This window comes from Gymnodraco acuticeps, unplaced genomic scaffold, assembly GCF_902827175.1.
Source record: "Gymnodraco acuticeps unplaced genomic scaffold, fGymAcu1.1, whole genome shotgun sequence".
NCBI classification, from domain to species: domain Eukaryota; kingdom Metazoa; phylum Chordata; class Actinopteri; order Perciformes; family Bathydraconidae; genus Gymnodraco; species Gymnodraco acuticeps.
Window position 1 is genome coordinate 1,765,463 of NW_022989799.1, and position 20,453 is coordinate 1,785,915.

At 41.6% G+C, this 20,453-nt stretch overlaps 2 protein-coding genes across 5 annotated transcripts; both read left to right on the plus strand.

The window, feature by feature from the left end:
* The first annotated feature begins 116 nt into the window (after positions 1 to 116).
* LOC117550884 (leucine-rich repeat-containing protein 27-like) lies at positions 117 to 15,525 on the plus strand. 4 transcript variants are annotated; one of them, XM_034223476.1, is made up of 11 exons: positions 117 to 254; positions 1,392 to 1,693; positions 1,877 to 2,007; positions 2,246 to 2,304; positions 4,516 to 4,668; positions 11,019 to 11,220; positions 12,694 to 12,834; positions 13,147 to 13,246; positions 13,818 to 13,915; positions 15,056 to 15,176; positions 15,274 to 15,525. In XM_034223476.1, exons 2-11 carry the CDS (start codon positions 1,487 to 1,489, stop codon positions 15,385 to 15,387), a joined length of 1,326 nt encoding a protein of 441 aa, XP_034079367.1. In that variant the 5' UTR covers positions 117 to 254; positions 1,392 to 1,486; the 3' UTR covers positions 15,388 to 15,525. The 4 variants fall into 4 exon arrangements, with proteins under 4 accessions (XP_034079367.1, XP_034079350.1, XP_034079358.1 ...); XM_034223459.1 differs by having other exon boundaries at positions 118 to 254; positions 1,500 to 1,693; XM_034223467.1 differs by having other exon boundaries at positions 118 to 254; positions 1,500 to 1,693; positions 13,150 to 13,246.
* Positions 15,526 to 16,094: 569 nt separating this feature from the next.
* pwwp2b (PWWP domain containing 2B) lies at positions 16,095 to 20,448 on the plus strand. The gene is given in 3 exon segments (XM_034223498.1): positions 16,095 to 16,555; positions 18,719 to 20,339; positions 20,341 to 20,448. Coding segments are annotated over 3 exon segments (1,869 nt in total). The 5' UTR covers positions 16,095 to 16,415.
* The last annotated feature ends 5 nt before the right edge of the window (positions 20,449 to 20,453 follow it).

A 20,453-nucleotide genomic window follows, 5' to 3' on the forward strand; every position in this document is an offset into this window, starting at 1 on the left:
GGAATCATTGATGCGTTTTCAAAACAATCTGGTTGATGCATTATGGATGCAGTTCGCCTTGTTTGCACGTGGACGGTTGCCGTAGTTTATGTTGACCTCGTTGCCATGGTTACGACGTCGAAGTCGTGAGACGGTATCTAATAGTTAGCATGACAAAAACTATGGCATATTATTCTTAGTTTTTATAAAGTGTTTATTTTAAGAAGACACCAGGTTTTGCCCACATGATAAGAAGATGTTTACCCACATTTCTGGTAAGCTAATACGGTGGTTGAATGTACAATAGTTTAATTGTTTACTAATGTTAGCTAATGTTAGTTAGCATCAGTGAATGAAAAGCTACACTTACCTGTAGGCAGTTGTGGAAGAAGTACTATGCATTCTAAATATAACTCAATTAAAACGACAAACGTATTGGCATTCAAATGAAAGTATCTACTCTTTATGCAGAATGGTCCTTTAAAGGATCATTTTATATACTTTATGTATGCATTAATGTGTTCATCTCTTTAATGTTGCAGCTGTTAATGAAGGAGATCATTTGCAATACTTTACGGGTGGCTTAATTAATAATAATACATCATCATTTATTAGCTTCATGACACATCATTTGCATTCATAATCTTAACCTACAAAGTCATTTAAAATGTCTGATTAATAGAGTGGAGATAATTAAAAAGCAGCCCACAATATGTAGCTTTAAGTGTAGTGAAAATACTAAAGGAAAGTACACACAGTGGTGGAAGAAGTACTAATAGTAGTAGTATGTAAAAGTGGCAATACTACACGTTAAAAGTATTGTTACAAGTACAAGTCCTGCATTCAACCTTTACTTAAGTAAAAGTACAAAAGTACCAGCATCAAAATATACTTAAAGTATCCTCCTTATGCATAATGGCACATTTTAGAATTGTATAAATATTGAGTTACTGGGTTAGGGATATTCCTGTGTTTTTATTACTGCTGGTAAAGGTGGAGCTATCTTATATTAAATAATTGATTTATGTTTTGCATTAGCTAATAATCTTAATCCAAAAGTAATTAGCAACTAAATGCTGTCAAATAAATGTAGTGGAGTAAGAGTACAATTGTGGCTTCTAAAATGTAGTGGAGTTAAAGATTAAAGTATACATTAATTGAGAATACTTCAAAATTGTACTTAAGTACAGTACTTGAGTAAATATACGTTGTTGCTATCCACCACTGAGTACACATACAGTATGTCTTACTTGTAGGCTACTACTTGATTAAATGGATTTAGGAACATGTGTTATACAGTCTAAGGTTACATATCACCACTTGTTGTAGGCAAGTTAAAATCTCAGTTTAAGAATGCAGCTGTTTAGACGAGAACAGCAATGTGATTGGGACATAAACATTCTCATTTTCAGACACAGGGAGGAAAAAACCAATGCACAAAGACACCTGAACACGCCGGAACAATGCTCTATGGTCACTGATCATCTCATCAACACCTGTCTCCACGATGTCTTCCCCAGAGGAGGAGGCTCCTGACCTGCAGCCACGTTTTGTGTTTGGGAACAGTGTTGTCAAACGGCAGAATCCCCACATTCTGCCTGAAGATGAAGAGGCACAGGAACCCCCAGAACATTATTCAACTGAGACATTATGTCTGAGCAGAACGCTGCGGACGCATGTCGCAGAAAGTATTTTGAAAAATAGCACACTAAAGGTCAGTTGTGACTTCACTGTGCATTCGTCAGCCCACCTACTTTAGGTACATGCTGTGGTGGTTATCAAGCTAAACAAATCAGTGATGCATCCAGGAAAAAATGAGGCCAACCATTTTATATATCAGTATGATTTGTTATTTGGAATATCAATCATCTCTAACTGCCCATTATCTCATCTTTAGTATTTATATCTTGAAGGCAACCAGATATCCAGTATCCCAGATTCAATGTTCATCCGCTTGCCCAACCTTCTGTGGCTGGACCTCAGAAATAACCACATCGCATCGTTCCCTGCTGAAATTGGCTTGCACAGGTATGAAACTGCTCTTTGAAATAAAATAAACGGATGTATTCCCAATCCCTCATCCACTCTCATGTCAAATTTCAGAACCTTTTGAGATATGATTTCTATTTGAGAATTCTGTTTCATGCCATATGCTCTGGAAATCAAATTAATGTGATTATTTCTGTATAATTTCCTTATGTGTTCAGTTTAAGACTCAAACGTATCCCTGTCAACCATGTAACAATCTGTGATTCTGCCCACGCAGGTCTCTGAAGACATTACTTCTGGAGGGAAACCCCATCTCGGAGCTTCCAGCTGAGATGGGTGAGATTACTTTAGTCACCTTTACCAGCAATACATGTGTGCAGCCTTTGACATAACAAGCAGTTCTCCTGTTGAATCACTTTCAGGGAGCCTTACCGGCAGCTAACATAGAGCTAGATTGCATGCAATGAATGTTTATTAATCCTCCTGTTGTCTTCGGGTCAAATCTGACCGATTTACTACTTTCATCAATCATAACTTTTTTCAAATCAATCAAATCAAGTTTTATTTATATAGCACATTTATAAACGATTTTTGGTGGAGCCAAAGTGCTGTACATATAATAAAAATAGCCTACAGAAGAGACACTTTACAGCAAATACAACAGCACAGATTGTTCAGAATATCAGTATGAGAAAAACAACACCCTCTATCCTTAGACCCTCTATCCTTAGACCCTCACATCGTACAAGGAAAAACTTCCAAAGAAAACCCACAGTTTAAAGGGAAAAATGGGAGAAACCTCAGGGAGAGCAACAGAGGAGGGATCCCTCTCCCAGGACGGACAGACGTGCAATAGATGCCGTGTGTAAATCGAAGAGATAATACATTTTACAGCATATAGACCGAATGTTAGGAAATGCATGTGTCTGTAATAAGAAGATGAATCCACGACGATGTCAGCTACAATCCTGTGGAAGCCATCAGGGAAGCAGCATGACGAGACCCAAGGCAGGACTGCAGGGACAGGTTCAGCCACGACCCGAACGTTTGTTTATATTTGATTGCATTGAGGCTTTATGATATCCTTCACAGTAGACCTTTGAACATATACAATAGCTGATCACCACTTTCATTGAATTTTGGATGATTTAGTCAACTTTGTAACACCATGGTGTTCCCGGTCAAAAAGGAGCGCCATAAAGAAAAGGAATTTGTAACCATGCGGATCAGATACGATACGATACAACACACACACACACACACACACACACACACACAAGATGTGTCGTCCCCCCTTATGTGCCCAATCCCCCCCCATGTGAATCACACCTGGCACACACACACACACACAGAACAATTTGAAACATTTCCCGCTCTTATGTGCCCATCCCCCCACATGAATCACACCTGGCACACACACACACACACAGAACAATTTGAAACATTTCCCGCTCTTATGTGCCCATCCCCCCACATGGATCACACCTGGCACACACAATACATGTTCAGTGTCTATTGTTTGTATATTTACTGCAGTGTTTCATGTGTACCAGTAGTCTGATACAATATGTACAGTTTGAAAGGGTGTTAAATGAAATTTGGTGATGATTAATGGTTTTTGTGTAAATGTAATAGCAGTTAAAACAGGACCGGTTAAATTACCAAAGTAAGGGGGGGGGGACGAAGACAATAGAAGGGTTAATGGAACTTTTCCACAGAGGTGTTTGTCATGTTTTAGTTGTCACTTAAACGTTTGCAAAAACACTGTTGCTGCCATGTACAAGACAATAAAGGTATAAGATGTGACATTACCGCCTTACAATTCAAATAATACTCCAGCTAGCCAATATTGTTGAGTTGTTTACTTACATTATCTAAGAAGTTTCCAACAATTTAAAACCTGGAAATGTGTCAATGATTTTGTATCCCTGTTTTATCCTCTTGCATCAGAATTGAAATTGTCTGCCAGAAGTTGTCATAAATTAACTTTAATTCTAATCCACTCTTTTCTTTTAAGGTACATGATTTTAGTCTACAGACTTCTGGGTCTTAAATTGTCAGAGAAATAATGATTTAATGTATTTACTGTTTTGAATTTGGTAAAAAACCTCCTGATTGATGAACAATAAAGGATTACTGACGAGAGCAATCGTGTTTAATTCAACAACTCCTATGATCTACTTCAGAATGCCACCAAAAGTCTTTTGTTAGGGCACGTACACATGCACAAAAGTAACATTTGCCTCCCTTTTTCTTCCATTTAATGCGAGTGAAGGGGCAGAAGCAATTTGCATCTTGGCCTCACCTCGGCTGACAATAGTTGTTTCTTGCTCGCCTTGTGCATGTGTTATCGTCACATTGGTTTATTTAGAGGAAGAGCAGAAAGTTATGTCTTATTATTTTTAACGCTGAGAATATACACTGTGTTAATTCCTCCACTGTTGCGCCCATTGTAAATAATCGGTATACGTTTGCCTTTGTGTCAACTAATGCAAGAACCTGTAAACATACTTCTAATGTATACTTTATTTGTCCATTTCTTTCCAGGAAATGTAATTACCCTTAAAGGCCTTAGCCTGAGGAACTGCCCCATCACTTTCCCTCCACAAGACATAATAGACCAGGGGCTTCAGAGCATCCTGCAGCACCTCCGCAGAGCAATGGCTCAGCGGCCAGTCAGCACCAAGAAGAACCCCCCAGGTAAAGAGAGTGTCGTATTTGTGTAGGCTGACCTAGAAGTTAGGGCTACTTTAACAAAAGGCCAATTGGATTTCTCCATTGGATCTTGTGATATGAAGAAAAGAAGATAAAAACAAAAAAACAAACGTCTTGTCCAGCAGGATAATCCCCCCATATTAAAACCACTTTAATGATAGTTTGTGTAAATGCAATTGCAAGAACTAAAATGCTTACTTTGAAAATAATTTTAAGAGAAAAAGGATTTGCCCTCATTTCCAAATGTTAATACATAAAATGCATATCGCTCAACTCTCTGTACATGGAATAAGAAACTACAGCCAGTATGTTAAACTTAGCTTAGCATAGCACTGAGGCTGGAAACACAAGGCACACACACAAAAAGCCTCCTGTAGAAAAATGAGATATAGCCATAACTTGTTTGCCCTGGTTCTCAAAGGAGCACCTGGAGATGTTGCTTGGTGCTCATCCTTAAAATGAAATAAATAAACCGGTCTTTATTTGTCAGACACACGGGCACAGAACACACAGAGGTGAACACAGAACACACATGCAGAGGCGAACACTAGACAACATTAGCACGACCAGTAATCCTACAAGCTGTCATCACTCCCTCCTGACTGTTCTCCTCACTGTCTTCCTCTCTGTCAGACATGGTAGCTGATGATGTAGGCCTACTACTTTCTCTCTGGTTGAGTCTGCGATTAGCTGCTTGCATCCACAAGTCAACAGCTGGGTTTGGGTCGAAAGTCCAGTTTTAAAGGATATTTTTGGTTACTGTCCTATAGTATACATTGGAATGATTTCAAACCTGTTTATCCCAATAATTATAAAGGAGTGCCTTGAAAATATGTGTTTACATAAATTGTGACCAACCCGTTTGAACTTAGACTAAAGTGAACTATCTAAACACTCAGAGTCCTTTACCTCACTGAGCTGTAGTTATCAGCTTCTCAGTCTGACTGGAGAGGACTCTCCCTCCACATTATTGTAGAAACATCTTCTTCTTATCTCCGTTAGAGCAGCTAGCACGGCACCAGATTCTAATAACAACAGCGCTGGTACCGGTGCACCCTCCCTCTCTCCCTCGCATTTTGGCTGTGAGCTGCGGGCGCCAGATAAGCCAACATCCCCCATTTTCATCACTTACAGCGCCCATCGTACAGGGCAAATTAAACGTGTAACCGGGGTGAAAAGGGTGTTACATTTACTTAATTATGAATATTGTTACATCAAGGCCGAAAATTAAATTAAAATGTTTTTTTCCCTCCCAGAACTACCAGTTTTTACAATTGTAAATAAGCCATCTGTATGTAAAATATGTCTTATATGTCTTAAATGATATGATGAATTGGAAATGGGGGACCCTGATGTAAACAAGACGAAAGTCTTTCTCTGGTCTGCATCCCCTTAACAATTGTATGTTTTGAGCTGTACTGTACTGTACCCAATATACAAGCTGTTAATAAACTTTTCAATCAATCAATCAATCAATCAAACCAGCGCAGCGCCTCCACAGATCTGGCGCCCTAGGCGAACATCTATAACCCTGAGTTCATATGCAACTCGCAAATATATTTCTCTCTCTCTTCTCTCTCCTCTCTTCTCTTCCTCTCTCTCAATGTTGGTACACAAATGGCAAATGCGCCTTTTTTCAAATGACCCGGTGCTCTTTTTTTGGCCGAGGTGCGTATGAGCACCTGCGCACCAGTTATGTGCAGCCCTGGATATAGCCATAGACTGTATATATAAAGGATATAGCATGTACATAAGTGAGCTTCAGAGCTGCTGATAGGTGGATTTTGTTACCTTTGGACATTGATAGGCTAGATTTGTCTAAAATGAGCTTAGGATTTAAGATTCAAAGATGTATTGTCATGACATAAACACAACTACGGTGTAGCTATGCAATGAATACAAAACTTAGGTCACAGGTTCCTCAACAGTGCATTACAAGACATACATTTAAATGTACAATTTAAAAAAGTGTACAAGCTCAGGTGTTTAACAGTCTTGTGGGATGAAGCTGTCCCTGAGTCTGGTGGTTTTTGTCCGGATGCTGTGGTAACGCCTGCCAGACGGCAGCAGACTGAACAGTTTGTGGCTGGGGTGATGGGGGTCTTTTATAATCCGGAGGGCTTTCTTCCTGAGCAGCTCCGTCCTGGTGATGTTCTGTGCAGTTTTCACCACCCTCTGTAAAGCCTTACGATTGAGGGCGGTGCAGCTGCCGTACCAGGCCGTGATGCAGCCAGTCAGGATGCTCTCTTACCGGCTGTCTATAGCTTCATACCTAATAGACAGATATCGTAGTGATTTGTTTTTTTCCTCTTATCTCTTAAAGGAACTATAGCGTGATAGCAAGACTTTAAGTCAACATTGCTAAGCTAAAGGCGGACTTATTTTTGCCGTGATGTGGTTTAGTAGTTTCATTTAGCCACTTGTTAGTAGAGAGACAGCAAGCGCATTTCGTGGCATCTGCAGGCAGTGGCAAGTCCTTCCGGCATATGCCACAGAGGCCGCTACTCTGTGGTAGCTGTGGCAAGTCCTTCCGGCATATGCCACAGATGCCACAACTTGCCGAGGCATCTGCCGCTGCTCAACGGGAGTTGCCACAAGATGCCAGAGTAAGAGAAGGTTTACGGTAGCTGCCACTCGGCTTCCGTGGCAAATGCTGCTATTTAAACCCGTATTTATCGTGTAAAATGTCGCTGTTTTGGCATGTAAAGCGTCTTTGGGTCCAGAAAAGCGCTATATAAAATTAATATATTATTATTATTATTATTATTATGACTTTATCGAACTAATCTGTACTCAGGACTGATGTCCGATCTCTATTTTTTTAAACATTATAATTTCTATTCAATTTTACTTGGAGCATGGTTTGCTAAAATAAACAAACGTGCTATATTTATGATGAAATATTGGCGAGTGAGGGTTGCAACGCCCTTGGCAATTGTCGCTTCTTGAGGGGAGTTTCCACTGCTTGCGACGATAAACCAGGTGTATTATTACGAGTAAAGACAAATAATTAACAAATAAATATCTGTATTGACACAGCAACGTGTACACTGGTGTTATTAGACTTGGCTACAGACTTAGGGCAGCTGTAACTGATTGCAGTTGCCACTGCTAGTGATATGCTAAGGTTTACTTTATAAATTAGGCAAAGGACTTATATTTGCCCCATGCCTTCAGCAGCAGCAGGCCATTCACTTTGATTTGATCCAGTTATGAAATGTCATCATTTCGACAATAAAGAAATGCTACATAAACGTTATCTTGCACGTTTTATCGAACCATCTCCGTTTCTAACTTTCAATATATTTAAAAAGAGATCTCTCTCTCATCTGCGTGCGGGGGCGGGGCCTCACAGACATGCTGTGCACACAGTTCTGCCGGTAATGAATATTAGGATACATTTTGTGAGGAAACTTTTCCACCAATAATTCCAAAATGTATTCACTTCAGGTTTACGAAAGTAACTGTATTCGGATTAGTTGTTTTTCAAATGTAACGCGAGCTGAATACAGTTAGGCTACTTGGTTTTTGTATTCTGATTACGTAACACCGTTACATGTATTCAGTTACAACCCAACCCTGTGCACAGATCATCAGTCCTGTGTACAGATCAGTTCGATAAAGTCATGCCAAAACAGCGACATTTTACACGATAAATACGGGTTTAAATAGCAGCATTTGCCACGGAAGGCGAGTGGCAGCTATGGTAAACCTTCTCTTACTCTGGCATCTTGTGGCAACTCCCGTTGAGCAGCGGCAGATGCCTCGGCAAGTTGTGGCATCTGTGGCATATGCCGGAAGTACTTGCCACAGCTACCACAGAGTAGCGTGTAACGATCAACCATCTAAAATAGTTGTGTTAATTAAACGCACAAGGGGTTCTTGAATGAACTAATATTATAAAGGTAAACAGAAATAATAAACGGATAATCTGCTCCTTAAACAAAATAAACAGAGACAGATTTCATGCATGGATCCATTATATTGACAGTTTTCCAGCCAAACAACACAAACAAAATTAAACAGTCCGCTCTGCGATACACAACAAGTGTCTTTACTGCCTAATCCAGGCTATTGTTCATTGACAAAAAAAAGCTGTTGCTCCTGCGCCCGTCGGCGGCAAAAACAGAAATGTTTGTAGGCCTTTTCAGGCTATATTCCACACAAAAAAGGAAACACGAGGTCCAGCGTGGCACAAAGGAGCGATCTCACCCTGTGTCGGAGAGAATCTCTCTCTATCTGTGCGCGTACTCTCCAAGGAGACGTGCTTCCAGGTCGGTCGATGCAATATCCACATACGGTTACTTTCAGTTACTTCCCCATTGCATTTTAACATATATACATGCTGAGAAAACGTAACTATCCCGCTGAATACCCGCATTCACCACACATAGGCTTCCTCCTCCCGTGAGAACCACCCCTGGCATCCTGTTGACGTGCCCACTAAAAAGCCTCTGGGTGCGCCGCGACAGGTGAATATGCAAATGAGGCTTGCAGAACCCTCAAACCTTACATAAAAGTGGACATTTAACGACTGTAGTTGCGAGGATAATACACATGCATCATAGATTTTCATTTCATTTGAATCTAAACTACATGCCTTAACCTTTTCCCCTGCCCCTGCCGTTTATAAGAAACACTGAGATCAATCTGCGACTGTCACAAGCGGCCTCTGTGGCATATGCCGGAAGTACTTGCCACAGCTACCACAGAGTAGTGGCCTCTGTGGCATATGCCGGAAGGACTTGCCACTGCCTGCAGATGCCACGAAATGAGCCAGGCCCTACTGTGTTAGTAACCACTTTCTCAAGGCATAAAAAGCTTGAGACATTCGCTCGCTTTAGATATTTAATGATGTATTTTATTTCATGGCTTAAGCTTGTCTTTACCACAGGCCTCATTTCAGGCATCTAACGAAAAACACTTGAGACAAACGAGCTGGAAGTGCTGAAATGCTGAGTCTATTGCGAACACATTCCTTCACCCTCTATAAAAGGCACCTTAACTTTGAACAGTGCAGCAGCAAGGTGTTCAGCGTGCACATGCATTCCAGCCATCTGTGCTCTTTTTGTGAAAGATGGGACGGCTGGCCACAAAAATAGCTCCTTGCCCTGGTACCACTTCACTGTGGTGTGACTTCTGTTCCCTTGGAGACAGTGCTTGCCATCCGACCGACTCCCCCCCCCGCTCTTGCTCTGTTCCAGCTCTGTAATATCTTTAGCCAGATGCAAGTGATTGATAACCTGTGGGCTGTAAACAGGAGCTCTCTGTCACCAAGCAGTGTCTGGAGGTAATCACTGTGAAGCCCAAGACAGCCCCCCACAGGAGGGGCTCCTGCTGCACAATGAAGGATGCCAAACCCTCCGTCAAACCCTTTATCTCCATGCATACAAGGTTATTAACACAGACAGGGCTGCGGGTCTCCTTGCATTTCATTGGCTCAGAGTATAAAGTAGCAGATTTGAAAATGCAGTATTTACATACTGCTTTGCAGGGTTGGGAGGGGTACTATTCAAATGTATTGCGTTAGGTACCTGTGATGGGGGTTAGGGAGTTACTTTTGTATTACCTCAATATTAAATGCAAAGCAAATCAACACGAGCAAACAAATATCTATAAAATGTTTATTAGTAATTGTATTATGTAAGAAGACGAAACAATGTGTCATCTTAAGTTAAGGAAATAATACTATAGTTTACAAATGCTGTTTTAGTTAAAAACTTTAATGAAAAGTAAACACAGTTTAGTTGTTTAATAAATCAGGTGTCCATCTACTGCATTTAAAAACATAATTTAAAAATGAAGAAAATGAAAGTAACCCAAAAGAAAACCAATAAGAAAATTCAGGCAGTACGTCTACCTATAATATATCTTTATTTTAAAATCTATTGTAACATTGCAATCCTGCTAGTAATCCGCATTTGTAAAGAATGTGCCAGTCATTCATGTAACTGTAAGGGAATAAATGTATTTGTATCCTGATAACGTAATCCCGTTATATGTAATCCATTACTCCTCAAGCCTGCAGCTTTGTCATCAAGTTTTTTTCAGCTGCGATAACATGGATTATTTAGCCTGAGTCTAATTATCCTACACTTGGATAGAAATGACATTCTCCCCCTTATTTTTACAATTAAGTACGAGTGCCACATTTTCTGTTCTGCAATTACAAGGGAACTTTTACCTCCTGTTGTTGGTTATGTGAAATTGTTGTTAAAATGCTGACATGTTATGCTGTAGTTGGAAAATAAGTCAGTAGTTCTTATCAGATATGATTGTTGCCGGTATTGACTGCCCCCCTGTTATACTGGCTGCCATGGTTGTTTCTTTGGTAGAGTTACCAGTGGTGGAGAAGCTACAGCTGTCGGAGCTGATGGGGTCCAGCACCGAGGAGCAGGATGAGTCTGTGGATGAGGACGAGATGAAGAGGTTCAGGGAATTAAAACAAAAGATGATCCTGCTGGACAAAGCTGAGCTGGGCTCAACCGCTCAGGGCGATGGAAACCAGAAGCCTCCACTTCTTCCAATCGTCAAAAGGTGAGTTAAGGTATTTGGCTGAAAGATATTTTTAAGGGAAATGCTTTTCCTTTGTTATAGTTTGAAACCTTGGGATACATGTTCATTCAGTCTGGCCTGCTAACAATTACTTAATTATCACAAATTATAATACAAATTAATGGAAAGGTGTAAAAATAAACTGGAATTTCACCCAGGTGGCTGCAGTTTGTGTCCCGTGTGAAACCAACATGTAACATTCACTTATTTTACTTTGGCATTTAAGTTTAGATATGTAATGCTGCATTCACATGATACTTGGCTCTCTCTTTGTTCACCGAGAAGTTGGGCACAGAGCCTTGCCATGGAAACAGTCAGTTTTGTTTCTTTGATTACCCCACCTGCTAGTTTGCAGCGCTACATACCGCTGTCCTCTGATTGGTTGCGCGTCGAATGGTCATTGGGGAACATCGTTTAAGTTAATGCAACAAATTTGAGGGGTTTTATGCATCTTAACACACTTAACTTAAGTCACATCCTTTACATAATTACTTTAAACATGAAGCTTAAGTTACATACATACAACATTGGACCCAAAGCATGATATTCTACTAAACCTAACCAAGTACATTTGTTTCAATTCACGACAGTAACAACGTGTTCAAAACTGTAATCTTGGAGATAATACATTTAATCCAGGATGCACTTCTATTGAATGTTTTTTTTGAAAGGTTAGTCAAGAAATGTATCACCCTACATACGTACATAGAATAAGAAGCTACAGCAGAGGAGATGGTAGGGTTAGCTTAGCATAGCATTGAGGCTGGAAACATTAGGCACTCGCACATAAAGCTCACTGTAAAAGAACAACATGAGATATAGTATATAAATAAGTCAGGGTCAGGGCTGCTGGTAGGTGGATTTTGTTACTTTTGGACATTGATAGGCTAGGTCTTTCCAGGCGTTATGCTAAGCTTAGCTTACTCAATGTCTATGGCTTCAAAGTTAATATACAGATACCGTAGGGATTTGTTTTGTTCCTCTTATATCCATGCCTGAAAGTGAATACACTTATTTCCCAAAATGTCAAACTATTCATTCCAAAAAAGGGATGTATGTAGGCCAGATTCACAGAAATATGAGGGAACAAAACAATGATTTATTTAACTGCTCCTGCTATTATTGTGTTGCAATACACCTAGTATATCTGAATATGAGAAAAGGGTTTATGCACAACAGATATGTTCTGCCTGAACAATGAAGTCTGAAAGTGTCATTTACTATCTAATACCCAGACAGAGGAGGTGAATATGTTTTGTTTGCAGATAGATTTAGTGCTGAGTCTTGGAGTCATAGATGGCATGGTGCCTTGGAAAAAGGATAGCAAAACACTTTTTAATGACATTCTCCGCAGAGTAGACCAAGTGATAACAATCTCCCCGGCTGTCTCCGCTGGGACTCAGAGCTCTGGAGAGCAATACAAATAAAAGCATTTTGTTTCAATTGATTTGTCAGAAAAAAGGCCGCCACCAAGGCCGCATCAATTCCCGAGCTTCCACTGTTTGACTCTCAGCATTGGAGGAGACCAGAAGAAAGGAGACCGGCTGTAATGAAAGAGCTGAACGAGAAACAGGCTATTGTCGAGCAGAGGAGAAAGTAATATTATTCCTTGAGCTCAATAATAGGATATACCCATTTAGCATTCTACTGCACTAGATTTTAGAGTATTTAATTGTATTGTAAAATTGTATTTCATTGATTCATTCATCCAAATATTCATGCTAGGTAATACCAAAGATAATTCATAATAAAGCAGGGTTATATTGCATCTAATTGACATTTCCCAAGTGAGCAACCGTGGGGAATCCATATGTAAACAATGTAGACCCCTTTGGAACCACTTAAAAACAATACACAAAGAAACATTTTCCTTGACATACAATGATACGTTATTTGGTTCTTCCATAGAAGCCATGACGCTCTTAACAAGTGGCGCACCGAAGCAAAGACCACACAGAAGAAGAAAATGCCTGAACAGAAGAAGCATGCCGAACAAAGAAACCATGAGGTATGTGTGAAATAAATCACATAAATGTCCACCTGCCAACCACCAGGGGGCGAAAGAGCACCACCTCTGCCAGATTGGATGGAGAACAATGCATTTCGTAAAACATTATGATGCCAGTAGGCTAAGTGAGTTTTCAGGTAGCTGCATTGTCAGTATCAGTGATCCTTTATGAATGTATTGAGGATGGTGCTCATGGAGGCAGCAACAGATGGCAGTGCTTGCGAGGGAGTTTTGCTGCATCAGTGATCGCACAGCAGCAACATATAGCTGTCAAAGCTGATGCCGGCAGCCACCAAATGTAGACCATGCAGATGGACAGTTTTGAGTGATTTGACTGTCAGATGCATTTCCACGCATACAGCTGAAGTGTAGCGTTTAATGTTTGCATTCAACTAGCAACATCAGTGTAAATATTCACTGGATAGTCTAGGAAAAAGACAATGCATTGGGGTAATTTGACGCAATGAGGCTGTTTGTAGGATGTGTCGTAACAGCTGTATCTTTCTTTATGTACACAAGCTTTACAGTGATGTAAGCCTACATGATAATAAACATCCCCTCTCTGTTACAGGAAGCAGTAACACATTCAAAGCCCAGTGTGGAGGATGGCAGTGATTCTAGTCATAGTAAGACACCAGGAATGTCCATCACACAGTTTGAGGAGACAAGGTAAATGAAAAATCTGAATCACATTTCCCACTGGAAATGAATCCCCCTAACCCCCGCTAACATCTGGCTTTTGTCTTTAGTTGGAAAGGTTACAATGGGCTTTCATTTTCAGACAAATACCTCTGCAGTAGTGAAGGGTATTTGTCAACTCCAGCTCCTTCACTCAATAAGTAACGGATATAAAAAAAAGTGGCCACCCTAACATTTTCACTGTTTATTAACCTTGCTTCTGGTGCCAGGACTCTACATCATCAAATTTACCAAACCAGATATAAACAAAAATAAATGTTGTCTACTGACAATAGGAAATAAATATGTCACCTATTTTCAAGTGGGTTTTCCCATATAAAAAAAGCCTTGCTTCTTTTTGGTGGAAAAAGGGTAACCAACATACCAAAATACTGTCTACTCCAGACAAAACATCTGGTGTACAACAATATGAAACCAGGGCCTGTATAACAATTATAATCAGACTTGCATATGTTTAATTATTCCTATTTTGTCCTATCATTACTACTAGTAGCGTTGAATTTGAACATACAAAAGACTGGGAACATCTTCCTGATTATAACTTGAAATCTTGTTTGGTATTAAGCATCTCAAAATGTAAAAATCTCTCCCTAACACTTCAATCCTACCATGTATCTCCTTTACCTCCTTTGTGGTTACAGATTTAATAAGGGAAATGAGGCACAATACGTTCGTGTCATCAATATACCTGATTAGAACACTGCTGTGCATATTGTATCTGTGATTTCTTCACACAACTTAAATAGGGATACAGGATCTAAAAGTATACACCAAATGGCATTTTGTATTGTCTTCAATGGTGAGCCATGCAGATGGAAGGCTAGAGACATCTAGTGGACAGAGAAAGAGTTTACTCCCACCACACCATCAGCAGTTTCTTTTGTTCTTCTTTTGAAACATTATTCCTAAAAAACAGATCAACCAGAATAGATAATACACATTTTCTGTTTCCATTGATGGAATAGATCTTAACTAAGGGGACAACAAGTCACTCAACAGCTTTCATTTTTAATCAGATGTCTACCTAAAGGCTATAATAACACTGGCAATGCTTAGGCAATTAAATATTCAGTATTTTGAAATGGATTTTTGACCTGTATGACCCTTTAGATCAGCCCGTGAGCTGGAGCAGCAGATCTGTGCCCGTGTTGAGAAGATGCAGGAGAGACGCAGGATTCCCAGGGGCACGGTTTCCGAGCAGATGGCAGTTGCAGAGAAGGATGTGGAGGAGGTCAGGCCTATACTTCATTATTCACACAACTCATCTATATTTGAATTATTGGATATTGATCTGAATTTGTTGTGTTCTTCCCCACTATGAATGACAGATGAGGAAGCTACAGGCTCAGCTTCTCCAGAGGAAGAAAAATTGGGGAATAGATCTTCAGAAACATTTTACTATCGTCACTGGGGACAACTTGCCGAGTTTTATTGACAAGTAATAGGGATTGTAATACCTGTATGGGTTTTGTGGTATTACTTTTATACTCAAAATGTATTGTAAAGACTAAGACCTTTGTTGATGATCATTGCAATGCTCAGAACATACAAATAAAGATCACAGCATTGTTACTGAACAAGTGAGTGTTTTCAACTTTTCTTTTGCAAAACATCCTCTCCATCATACAAACTAGTTATGTTCGCAATTTATGTTGACCTTATTATCATTCAATACAAACATGTAAAAGGTTTTATGGCAATTTTACATATTTACTGTGTACAATCAAGTTATCCATTGTTATATGCAACATTCAGCAGATATAATAGTATAAGCATAACAAAAACTGAGACCTAAAATACAATGTACATTTAAATAAAGCCTTGGAATATAAAGGGTATCAACAGAAAAATGGTAACATCAACAACCATCACTTATTTTCACATTAGGAACAACACAACTTTGTAGGTTAAAATAGTCGAAATAGCAATAGGGTTCATTTCAAGTAGTGTACAAAATAAAATGATGATGTTAAAGACTATTTGAGACGATAACAGAGAAAGTATAACTAACTGTGGTTTAATTTGGATGCTGTATATATTGTGAATATTTAGAGGTCACATTTGTCCAATTTCGCTTACAAAATATTAGAAAATGCATCCACACTTTATCGTGTTTATCATTATACTTTTAATATACAATGGGTGCTAAATGCCATAGCCTCTCGCTATGAAAAACAATGGCATATCCGAGTTAAAGTCCGTACTGGATGAATAGCCTAAAACAAGTCAAAGTGAGACAGAGAGGGGAGGCCTTGTCTTGAGAGATTTCTGCTCCTCCAGCACAGGGAGCGTGATGTCAGCGGTGGCAGTGCTGTTGTAATTGACTTGGTGAGGGTGATGGCGTCATTTTATGCCCTGGTGTAGCCTCCTGCTCCTATAGCGAAGGGGAGACGGATCTTTAGCCGACGCGACCGTGGCTCCCTTGGCGGCGATCGAGCACCGCAGAGCCGGACACGAAACGCCGGGAAACATGGAGGCTGTGGCCGAGGAGCTGCGGGCCGGCTCTCGGGTACCTGTCACTATCGATCAAATAGTTAACGATACACTGGTGGTGACGCTGACCTACCGAGAGAGGAACTATACGGGGATATTACTTGATTGCAACAAAAAGTGAGTGTCATTTCGAGTGTTCTCTTTGTACATTTATCTTTAATTTGCTAAACTCAGGTAACGGCTAACCTACCTTTGATGCTAACGGATAGCTAGTTAGCTCATAGCTAACTGGGCCTCCATACAAAAGACTCGTAGGTTATTGTAGCTGACAGGGTAGCTATCTGCTAGCTGCTCGGCTAATGGCGAACTGATTTCATCTTAGCTCATTAATACATGGTCAGATCCGTTATGTTATTACGGTGACATATTGTTTGTTAAGATAGCAGTGCAACTATCCTCAGACATTGTTAATACATTATCTTAAACATTGGCTAATATCAGTGGGTTTATCTATAGCTTATTGTTAGCCTTCATCAAATACAGAGCAGCTAAACACGTATCCAGTAATAGGGCAGGCCTTCGCTGAACAATATTCTGTAGATTAGTGTTGTTTATATGTGTATACGTTACCTGCAGGGCACTGCATTGTGTACACATTTTCTGGAGTGATTTAAATCATCTGAAATATAGTTGCAAGTTTGAGAAATGGCTCTTCATAACCAGTCACTTTTGATCTGCAGAAACAAATGTCCATAAAGAGACATGTGGGATATAAAGGAATTTCATCTGTAATACTGTTCCTTTACACCTAGTTCTGAAAAGATCCAGGGACCATTTTAAGGGTCTGCTACACAAGAAAAGGCCCACTCCTGCCAGTTAGACATAACACACAATACTGTCTGAATGAGAAACCTTAATAAGTACAATCTGACATGTGTCATGTCTTATCTACTTCTCTTGGCGTGTGTCACATGGTATAAGCCTTGTGTGGCTCCTGGTACTGTGCACCTTAAAAGCCACTGGCTTTAGACTATTTATAGATGAGCAGATTCAGAATCTGAACAGCTTTGCCCCTTAGTATGCTTAGATGGTTTTTCATGTGAGAGCTCAAGCTGTACTGAAAATAACCCACCCAAAAGGGAAAAGGGAGGCCTTGGAATAACTTAAAATAGGCCCATATTTTAGGCCTTGTCACTGACAACATTTGACTTCTTCTTCCTTTTCAGCTCATGGAAATACATTTCCTGTCATTGTCTTCCACAGGTTTCTATATATCATCGTCTCTAGGCCTATCATTCAGGCAGATCTTTGTATCTAGTTACACTGTACACAATGTGAAATGGCCACATCGCAGTGAATCATGGCTGGCTGCTCATATGCTGCGTCCTTGTGCTGTGCCTAACTAGCACTGCCTGTTCGCTGTCACAGGCAGCCCTGTTTGTGCCGTGTCAATCACTGTGAAGGCTAATATTCAGCTGCTTTAGGTGCGCATATAAAAAGGTGAGAGGAACAAGCCGCACCAAGGGACTATTATTTCGGAGGTGCCTGCCAGCTACTCCTCCTGGGGAGGGAAACAGGCTTCCCAAATGTGCACTAATTAATAATCTCACCACACACAAGCCCCAAATAGACACGGATGTAAAAACAAACCGAAATCTCCTGGCTCCTTCCCTACATCTCTGAATCCCGAGTGATTCATGGGATTGTTTTTGTTCAGTCAGATGTTGGGGAGGGGGGTTCCTGGGCATCCTGTAGTCTCTTTGTCTGCTGTCTCCTGACTAAAGCAGCACAGCCATGTTACTGTTGCCTGCCAGCCACCTCTCAAAGGCTCCTTGGCATAGGCCTACTTTGGATAGGTTTGCTGGTCCTAGAGCATGAAAGAAAACACATAAAATCCTTCAAAGAGTCAATGATACTATTGCGCCATATTTGAGGCCTAGGGCAGCAGGACAGATAACTGCCTGGCTGCTTGCGGACCCCAACCCCCACACGTAAAGAATTTTCAGCATACAGGTGACAGGAAGAGGGAAGCCCGTGTAAAGTCAACGTAAAGAGTGTTTTTTATTATGGTAGGGAACGCGTTGATCAGCATTGGATGCTTTTCTATTTTTTGCTAATTGAAACAGCAAGGTATTTGATTTCCCCCGTCCTATTGGCCTCGAATGATCCAACATGGTCAAATAGAAGCACGACATAACGGGATCATTCTTGTGGAGAAAATTGTTTAACTAAAATGTAGGAATGTTTTTGTTGCATGCAATTCACTGCAGCACTTTAATGAAGCTCAATGAAACACACAGTTATTCATTGATTCTTGTTTTTTTTTCTTCTTCATTTCAGGACTGGGCTATTCTGTCTACCAGATTTCAAAGCAAATACCAGGCACTTCCCGATATCTACACCGGCGTGTGAAGTCCCAGAAGTTCTGAGTGAGGAGCCGGTTTCCAAATCTCCCAGCCAGGCTTCACACAGACCAAAGGATGAAAATAGTCTCCCAGAAAGCAGCTTACCTTCTGCACCTCTTCCCTGCCCTGTACCCACACCAGTGCTTGCTGGACAGACTCCTTACCCTCCTTATTTTGAAGGAGCCCCCTTCCCTCAGCCCTTATGGGTGCGCCACAGCTACAGCCAATGGGTACCTCAGCCCCCTCCACGGCCAATCAAGAGAAAGAAAAGGCGAACGAGAGAGCCTGGCCGCATGACCATGAGTACTATCCGTCTACGGCCACGGCAGGTACTGTGTGAAAAGTGCAAGAACACACTGAACAGTGACGAGGACAGCAAAGATGGCATGAGCAACACTAAGACTTCTAGAAAAGAGAATGCAATACAGAGCGATGATGACGGTGAAGACAAGGACACCCCTTCTAAGCTGTTGAGAAAAGAGGATGTTGTTGCAGCCAAGGACACTAAGAGACGTGAAAATGGCCCCAGCCTTGACAGCAAGCGTCTCAGGAAGGACAAAAGGGGGGAGCCTGAAGGGGAGAAGTTCCCCGGAGGTGACGTTATCCCCCACAGTCCTGTCATAAAGATCTCCTACAGCACTCCACAGGGCAAGGGGGAGGTCATGAAGATCCCCGCGAGAGTCCACGGGTCAGTCAAGCCTTTCTGCCCAAAACAACTGGCGCTGAATGGCCTGGGAGAAAACGGCAAGATGCCTTCTGATCCCACAAAGGAGCAACGGCACATTTTAGATGCCACAAGGTCTGGCCTGACCGTGTCCATTCCCAAACTCAAACTTACCAGGCCCTATACAACTGTGGGTCAGGACTTGCCTTCTCCAAAGATCCACTTGAGACCCCCTCAGAGGGATGGTGAGGACAGTGTGGTGGAGTATGAGGCAGAACTTGTAGGAGGCACCAGGAGACGAAGCCCCAGGGTGCCCGGGCCATGCCTCCCCCACTCTGACGACTCGGGGGAAGGTAAAAACTCTCTGGAGTTGTGGTCTGGGAGTTCGGGAGAGGAGGTGGAGCGCGGCCACAGCGACCTTACCCTTCTTATTAATTTCCGTAAGCGTAAAGCGGATTCTTCTAGCCTGTCAGTGTGCAGCAGCGACAGTCTAGACGAGTCCAAGTCCTTCAGCTCCGACGGCACCTCACCAGAACTCTGCGACCTGGCCCCGGGGGAAGACCTGTCCGTCACCTCGTCTTCCGTCCCATTACGGGAGGACTGCAAGACAGTGCCACCGCTTACTGTGCGGCTTCACACCCGCAGCATGACAAAGTGCGTAACCGAAGAGGGTCACGCCGTTGCTGTGGGTGACATCGTGTGGGGGAAGATTCACGGCTTCCCCTGGTGGCCCGCACGCGTCCTCAGCATCAGTGGCACCCGCAAACAGGAGACGGCCAGCTGCGAGGCCCAGTGGCCCCAGGCCAAGGTAGCGTGGTTCGGTTCACCCACCACCTCCCAACTCTCCGTTGCCAAACTGTCGCCCTTCAGGGAACTCTTCAGGTCCCGCTTCAAACCGCAAGAAGAAAGGGATGTACCGAAGAGCAATCCAGGAGGCAGCCAAGGCGGTGGGCCACATGAGCCCCGAGATCACATCGCTGCTGTCCCACAGTGACACGTAGGTCAG

Coding starts and splice junctions, on each gene's coding strand:
- LOC117550884 (XM_034223459.1), top strand. Junction 11,221..12,693: donor CTTCTTCCAATCGTCAAAAG/GTGAGTTAAGGT, acceptor TTGATTTGTCAG/AAAAAAGGCCGCCACCAAGG. Junction 13,247..13,817: donor CCGAACAAAGAAACCATGAG/GTATGTGTGAAA, acceptor TCTCTGTTACAG/GAAGCAGTAACACATTCAAA.